Here is an 8,206-nt window from a genome sequence, read left to right as displayed (position 1 = left end):
TTGAAAATGGTTTGGGTAAATTGGATTAGAATGCACTGTAATTCCTGTCATTAAGACCCATAGGGAATGAATACACACACACACACACACACACACACACACACACACACACATACATATACATGTATACACACACACACACACACATTTAACGGCTTTTCATTTTGCAGCTGAGCTTTCAGGGGTGAATTAAAAGCTGTAAGCCAGGGGCAGGTTATGAAGCCAAAGTTTAAAAGCTGGAAGTAAAGTCACAAAGCTTCCCTGCCCTTCCCGACGGCGACCCCGGGCCACCAGCCAATCACGACTAGAAAGAGCCCTGCCTGGCTGCGCACCCAGACCCAAAGGCATACACCCCAGCGTTCCACCGGCGCAGCCGGGACGCCGACCGCGTTTACGCGACGACGCTCCACCCGACCGGTAGGAGCCGCCATCAGCTAGCGGTTCCCGGGCCACAACGGGCGTTGCCCCTTGCCTTACCCCTCCACCGAGCCCACCACTGGCCGACATGGTTGAGGCGGATCGCCCCGGGAAGCTCTTCATTGGCGGGCTCAACCCCGAAACCGACGAGAAAGGCCTCGAGGCCGCGTTTGGCAAGTATGGCCGCATCAGTGAGGTGCTCTTGATGAAAGATCGAGAAACCAGCAAGTCCAGGGGCTTCGCGTTCGTCACCTTCGAAAGCCCGGCAGACGCCAAGGCTGCCTCCAGAGATATGAACGGCAAGGCCCTGGATGGTAAAGCCATCAAGGTGGCCCAGGCCACCAAGCCGGCGTTTGAGAGCGGCCGGCGGGGCGCCCCGCCGCCGTCCCGCAGCCGCGGTCGCTCGAGGGGCCTGCGCGGGACCCGCGGGGGCGGCGTTGGTCCGCGGCGACCCCCATCCCGGGGCGGGCCGGCGGACGACAGCAGCTACGCGGGGGATTTCGACCCGCGGTCCTCCAGGGCCTCGCTGCCCATGAAGCGCGGGCCGCCGCCACGCAGGGCCGGGCCGCCCCCCAAGAGGGCCGCGCCGTCGGGCCTGGCTCGCAGCAGCGGCGGTGGAATGCGCGGGCGGGCCGCGGCCGCACGGGGGCGAGACGGCTATGCAGGCCCACCGCGCCGGGAGCCGCCACCCCCGCGCCGGGACCCCTACCTGAGTCCCCGGGAGGAGGGCTGCTCGCCCAGAGACAACTACTCGAGCCGAGACTACCCTAGCGCCCGCGACCCCCGGGAGTTTGCTCCCTCGCCTCGAGAGTACACCTACCGCGATTACGGCCACTCCAATGCCCGGGATAACTGTCCGTCGAGAGGCTATGGCGACCGAGACGGCTACGGGGGGCGCGACCGCGACTTCTCGGACCATCCGAGCGGAGGCTTCTACCGAGACCTATTCGAGAGCTACGGGGACCCGCGCAGCGCCGCCGCGATGCGGGGGCCTCCGCTGTCGTACGGCGGGGGAAGCCGCTACGACGAGTACCGGGGCTGCTCGCCCGACGCCTATGGCGGCGGCCGCGACAGTTACGGCGGCGGCCGTAGCGACCGCTACTCGAGGGCCCGCGACCGGGTAGGCAGAGCCGACCGCGGGCTCTCCCCGTCCTTGGAAAGGGGGTGCCCTCCCCCGCGCGATTCTTACAGCCGCTCTGGCCGCAGGGTCCCCAGGGGCGGAGGCCGCCTGGGAAGCCGCTCGGAGAGAGGGGGAGCCCGGAGCAGATACTAAGTACCAACAGACTTGGGAGTTGAAAATTCCGTTTTCAAAGAAACTAACGAAAAGAAGAGTCAGTTGTGTGCTAACTACCCAAGGATTAGTACAAGGAAGAGTTGTTTTTACCTTTTAAAAAATTTTAAAATTTCCTGTTCACTTCCTCTCCATAGTTTTTGTGCTTTTTGGGAGGAAAAAGTTAAAACTCGTTTAATTGCGTTTTGGAATTGTTAACGTTTCTTTCAACAAGCTCATGTTAAAAGTATGACTTGAACCTGCGTACTAGTCTTCTTATATTTCCAAGTAAAAATTCTTCTAAAGGCTTCCTCTCTTCTAAGTTTTCCTGATAAATGAGACAGTCTCTGCCCACCAAAAATGGAAAAATGGATCAGTCTGTTAATTGAAAGCAACAAGATTTGGGGGTGGGGGGCAGGGAATGGAAGGGCACTGGTATATGCTACTCTTAAGATTTCAGGGTATTTTTCAGACTGAGACTCAGTGTTCCCAGTATTTAAAAAAAAATGACCAGCAACAACAACAAAAATCATTTAGATGCCTATTTAAAAAAAGCTCTGTTCACTCTTAAGTCTAAAAAAAGCAAGTGGATAATGCTGGGCATATGTTGTCTTTTTGCCTTTACTTTGAGAATCTGCAGAATCTCCTGTTCCCTTGCTCCCCAAAATACTATTCATATATGTTGAACAAGGATGGAATACTAAATTACAGAGTTGGCCAACCAACCACAGAGCTGCAGAAATCCCAGACAAACATCAATTAATCGCATTTATTTTCACCACCAACAAATTATTAAGAGCCAAGTAGAAAATACACCAATGGTGAATTTGGGGATCATAATGGCTTCTGTACCTAACTCCACGCTACTTGCCCTTGGCTCTAGAGCCAGCTAGCTGGCTCCTATGGAGAGAATTAGTCTTCTGCCCTTGGGGGTGGAGGAACCAAATGTGAAGCAGCATCAGAGCTCAGAAGCTCAGAGAATTCTTGAGAGAGCTTGGCATTTCAACGTCTGAGGAACTCATCCTGGTGTGAGGGACCTGGGGATGGGTTGAGTGTTCTGTACTGTTAAGCTGGGGAGAAGGGCTTGAACAGATAAAGATCAGAGAGGCTTCCCCCAGGGTGCCTCAGGAGGGATGTAACAGTCTCCACTTTCTACCCCAACCTCAGGGCAAGAAACACCTTTTTCCAGTCAGCACCTGTGGAATTTCCCCGTTTATCTGAGAGAGAGGTAATTGCACAGTCAAGGAGCTCTAGTCGCCAGAGAAAGAAGGATCAGGTTAAAATAGTAGGACTCATGTTTTGCATAGTAATTGCTGGAGGAAACAGATGAGCACCTGCACAACAAAAAAGTACTTAAAGAGATCTGAATGTAACACACTCACATACACAACTCCAAAAACATGACTTTTTGACAAAATAATAAAGTAGGTGAATTATAGGAAAGGCTGCATTACTGGCCCAGAAGATCAAATGCAAGAAATAGCTAAAAAAAAAAAAAAAAAAAAAAAAAAAAATCCAGAATCACTCAGACAAAATGTGTAATACCTTTATGGAAAACTTATTAACGTTTATTGAAGGACCTATAAAAAGACTAAATAAATGGAGGTTTGTATCATGTCATGGTTGGGAACACTTTTTATCATAACTATTCTTAACCTCACCAAATTAATTTGGAAAATCAGTACAACTTCAAGTGAAGTTACAACATGATTTTTCCACACAGCTCCCTTCTCTTTCCCAGTAATACCCATTTATTTGTGTGATCTACGATGGAATACTGAATAAAAGATTTGGCTAACCAGCCACAAAACTAAAAAAAAAAGAAAAAAAAAAAGAAAATGACTTCATTCACCACAAATTTTTAAGAAACAGGTAAGAAAAAGACACTAATGGGAGATTTATCTAAAGCTTCATATGGTGGAATAAAGAGCAAGAAGAGCCAAAGTGATTCTGAAAAAAAAAAAAACAATAATTAGAAAGGACTCACCCTACCAGATAATCAAAACTTGTTATAAAGCTGTAGTAACTTAAGCTGTGTGATATCAACAGACAAGGGTAGACAGACCAACAGAGCCAAGACAGTGAGCCCATAAATAGGCCCACTTGCATACGAAAACATGATATATGACAGAGGTAGCTTTAAAAGTCATTGATGAAAGGATGGACTTTTTTTTTGTTTTTAACGGCTATCTCTTTGTAAAAAGATAAAATGAGATCCCCTAACTGAGCATACACAAAAAATACATTCTAGATGGTTTGAAGATATAAACCTGAAGAGGAAATTTTTAAAAAATATTTAGAAGAAAATAAAGAAAAACTATCATCCTGGGGCAGAGAACTTTTGACATAAACACAAACCTCGAAGGAAATCATGTTGCTAGAATTTTCCATATTCTTAAGATATTTTTTAATGATAGGACATTTAATAAAGTGAAATGTAAAACCATAAATTCGAAGAATATTTGCATTGAAATAACCCCAAGAGTGCTTAGAAACCATTAAGAAAGAAAACACCAAGGGAAAAATAAGGGGGCAAAAGGACTGATACCTTTCTGATAGAGGTAGAAATTGACATAATCACTTTGGAAATAATTTTGGCAATGCCTAGTAAAGTTGGAGGGTGCATACCTTACAACTCAGAAAGTCCAAGGAGAGGACCTAGAGAAACTCGCACATGTACACCAGGAGTTAACCACAAGATCACTGCCCTCTGAATGTTAAAAGAGTAGAAACAGCCTGCCTGGAGTGGATTAACTGAGACTTATTATAATAAAGTTCAATGTAGAAGCTAATGTGAATCAACCAGATCCACATGTATCAACATAGGTAAATATCAAAGTATTTGTTGGGTGGGAAGGCAAATTGCATAAATACAAGTGTAATGAAAAAACCTATGATTGGAGTGATACATGAAAAGTCAAGTTCAGTGTGAGGAAAGGAAGGTGGGATGGATGAGGAGTGGGTCTTAGCCGAATATGCATTGTTTTATTTCTTTAACAGGTGGACTTTAAGCAAAAATGACAATGTTGACATCTTAAATTTCTGTGGTGTGTACATTAGCATATCTTTGATATTCCATAATTTTGATATATATATAAATATAAGTAAATACAAACTTTAATATGAAAAATAGAGCTTAGCACAGCACCAGCATGTAATGGCTACTCAAAAATGTTAACTATTGTCCTGAACCTGCCTTTCAGTTGCAACACTCTTGACAATGACTCTCCCTCTTGACTTTGTTTATGGGTGATGCCTTATTCTGTTTGACTCTTTATAGAAGCTCCTGTCCCAGACTGGGCTCATAGCTAGCTCACCATAACCTCAGGGGTAGAATTTGCATGTCTGAGAACCAGATCTTAGAGGAGAGTGTAGTTTTCCCCTTTGACATTCTTTCTGAAGTATAATAACGATGAAAACCTTTTTCCAATTAACAAAATGCCAATTTCTGAAGCCTAATCTCCTGAATATTAAAACTATTAATAGCTTTTTAAAAAGTGATGTAAACATTTGGAAATAAAGACTCCTGCAGAGCTTAGATGAGTTCAAGACAGCATACAGAGGCTATGGATTTCTCATGTATGTGTGCAATAGAGCAGCCCCAATTCTTCTTTACTGGAAATTACTGTATAAAGCTATTTTTGTAGGAAAGTATATAAGAGATCTAGCAATTGAAAACTCTTGCTTGTAATTTCTTTCATGATGATGAGCGAGGGAGAGCAAACCAGGTGTTTCACAGGACTTACCCACTGGATATAATTTAAAGAATGTGCATCTCCTAGCCAAAACCTTTGTGTTCTCTATCTTGTGCTTGACTCAGCCTACTCCTGAGACCCTATCTCCACATTCCTTCTGTCCAAAATAGGGTTCCAGGAGGATCGAAAGTGTCCATGTGGCAACCAACAACATCACTGAGTGTTCCCCACCAGGTGAGGCCTGAACATCTTCCATCTCTGATTGCAGCCTGAATCCTGTTTTGGGTCCCGGGACTCTCCTAGAGTGCTGGAGGCAGACCTCCTTTCTAAAGCACAGTAGCTCCCTTTCTTCCCTTGCCTCAGGCCAAGTAAAATGGGGAAGAATTTTCTGCTTGTATTCCTTCTACCTGGGGCCTCTAATATGTCTCAGCCATTAGATTATGTGAGGTTCATGCTGCTACCCTTTTAGTCTTTATATTAAAAAAGGTGATGTGATTTTCCTTCTCTTGCACAGCAATTTCCTTTGTGGGGACAGTTACTCTGTTCTTGACTCTTTTGAGCATATTTAAGAACTCACCAAGCAGAATCAGATTGTGTGAACTCAGTGGTAGTCGGTATTCCTTTCAGAATTCATGTATTGTTTGTGGTGACGTAGTTTCTGAATATAATTTCTCTTATAGTATAACACATCTAACAACTCTTTAAAAATTATTCTGAGTATAAATATTTTGAGGGTAACACTTAATATGGGTATCAAGTGCAAAAAATAAACTATAGCAACTACAGAGCATTGAGGAGTGTGGAATGCACTACTGATCAGATTTACTAAAGTGCTTAAGGAGAATGAGCAAATCTGAGGATGTATTATGAAATTTTTAGGGACAGCATTAGGAAAAAATAGCGAAGCTTCCCTGTAATGTTTGGATGCTGCTCATTATAGTCGAAGGGTAATCTTTTGGTTGTATAAAAGAGTCTTCATTCTGTTTACTTATGTGGCTTGGGCAGTTTTATTACAAGTTTTGACCTTCAGTTTTTTTCATGTGCGAATGGTGATGATATCTCATAACAATTGTGAAAGTTTAAAATAAGATAATGCATGTAAAGCCTGCAGCACAGTGACTGGAATTGCAGTGGGTTCACTAAACAGTTGTACAGGGCACTGTGCAAATAGCAGTAGCTCAGACTTTCCTTTGGTATTTATCCTTTCCATTGACCAGTAAAATTGCTTATGTACTAGAAGTCTCCAGAAAGTTCAACTTGAGAGTTTTGTTGTATTTATATTCAAGGTGTTCTCACCCAGCTTGAAATCTTGGAGAGATATTTGACTCTTCACAGCCCCCACTCTGCCTCTGCCTTCTATATTTCTTGACAGCTAGGGTGAGCCAAAACTTCTGCCAGCAGACTCTGTGTCCCATTCCTAACCAGTCAGAAGTGAGGCAGATAGATGTTATCAAGACCTTTTTTCCTTCAAATCTAGCAGGGTTTAGAATTCTTACTCTCTGGCTTAATTGGCGTAGACTTCATTGTACCTTATAAGTAAAATAGCCAGTACAGTGCCAGGATTTTAAAAAGCTTGGCTATTGTTGTTATTTACAATTGACCCAGGGCCCAGTGTACCTCAGGAAATCCCTGAGTTGTAGTAAAGTGTAGTGATCTGGATTAAGTAGCATGGAATCTGGTAGACCTGAATCCAAATCCCGTATCCACCACTTACTAACTGTGATCTTGGTCAGGCTACTTTATAACTCCCTGCTTTGCTCCCCTTACCTATGAAACTGCAGAAGACAGAGGTAGTAGAAAATAAACGGTACTATAATATAATGGCTGTGAAGGCATTACTCCGCATAACCCCTCTTCTGAGATGTTGGGAAAATGGGGCCAAAGTCTTGCAATTGAAGCTGAATGACATAGTAAACTAGCAGCAGGATTTGCTACATCAGCATTCATGATTGGGAAAGGATTAGTCCTATATTTGTTTATTTGGGGAGGGGGGTGGAGAGAGAAAAAGAGAGAGAGGGAGAGAGAGGGAGAGAGAGAGAGAGGGAATGAATGAATCAATCAATCCCAAGCAGGCTCCACGATCAGTTCAGAGCCCCACATGGGGCTTGATCCCATGACTGTGAGATCATGACCTGAGCTGAAATCAAGCGTCAGATGTTCAACCAGCTGAGCCACCAGGATTAGCCCTTTTCTAACACCATAGCTGTAGGGGCTACTATGGTCCAAGCTGTGCAGCTGACCATGATTGATTACCTTGAAAACTAGGTCTTAACCAGTTTCCACTGATACTTCACATAAGGCCAATCTCTTTCTGGGAGACCAATCTGCTGGGGATTTGTTTGGGATAAATTAATCCTCATCTTTTAGCTAAGCAATGTAGACACTGTGGTGAACAAAAGTAGACATCATTAATCCTCCAAGGGATTAATGTTCAAAAGAGATAGTCTTTGGTTAAAAAAAGGCAAAATTGTAAGTGTGATAAGCATTATGAAAGAGCTGCCTAGTGCTGTGAGATACTATAGTATAGTAACAAAGGTCTGGTGTAGTACGGGATGTTGGAGAATGCATCCTTAAGGAAGTGATGATTGAATTCAGATGTGAAGGATGAGTGAAAGCTACATCACTAGGAAAATTAAATGAGACAATATATTAAAGCATGTAGCACATAGGAAGCTCTCATTAAATAGAGGCTGTGGTTTTCTTGTTGCTATTCTTTTTTGACATCAAGATATTTTTTGCTGGAAGTTTGAGCTATATGGATAAGGGTGAAGGAACACAGATAAATCACTAACATATTAATTTAAGAAGGCATACCTTGAGGCTG

At 44.0% G+C, this 8,206-nt stretch overlaps 1 protein-coding gene across 1 annotated transcript; it reads left to right on the top strand.

The window, feature by feature from the left end:
• Window positions 1-334: 334 nt before the first annotated feature.
• Window positions 335-1,996, top strand: RBMXL2 (RBMX like 2). The gene has a single exon (XM_019456169.2). It carries the CDS (start codon window positions 506-508, stop codon window positions 1,688-1,690), a length of 1,185 nt encoding a protein of 394 aa, XP_019311714.2. The 5' UTR covers window positions 335-505; the 3' UTR covers window positions 1,691-1,996.
• Window positions 1,997-8,206: the final 6,210 nt, after the last annotated feature.

The sequence above is a fragment of the Panthera pardus genome, unplaced genomic scaffold, assembly GCF_024362965.1.
Source record: "Panthera pardus isolate Hobbes unplaced genomic scaffold, ASM2436296v1 HiC_scaffold_12, whole genome shotgun sequence".
Lineage (NCBI taxonomy): Eukaryota > Metazoa > Chordata > Mammalia > Carnivora > Felidae > Panthera > Panthera pardus.
Note: the sequence above shows the minus strand (reverse complement) of the source record. Positions and strands in the feature narration are given on the sequence as shown.

Bases quoted from the DNA above. Each gene is read 5' to 3' on its own strand.
- RBMXL2 (XM_019456169.2), top strand. From the start codon at position 506: ATGGTTGAGGCGGATCGCCCCGGGAAGCTCTTCATTGGCGGGCTCAAC.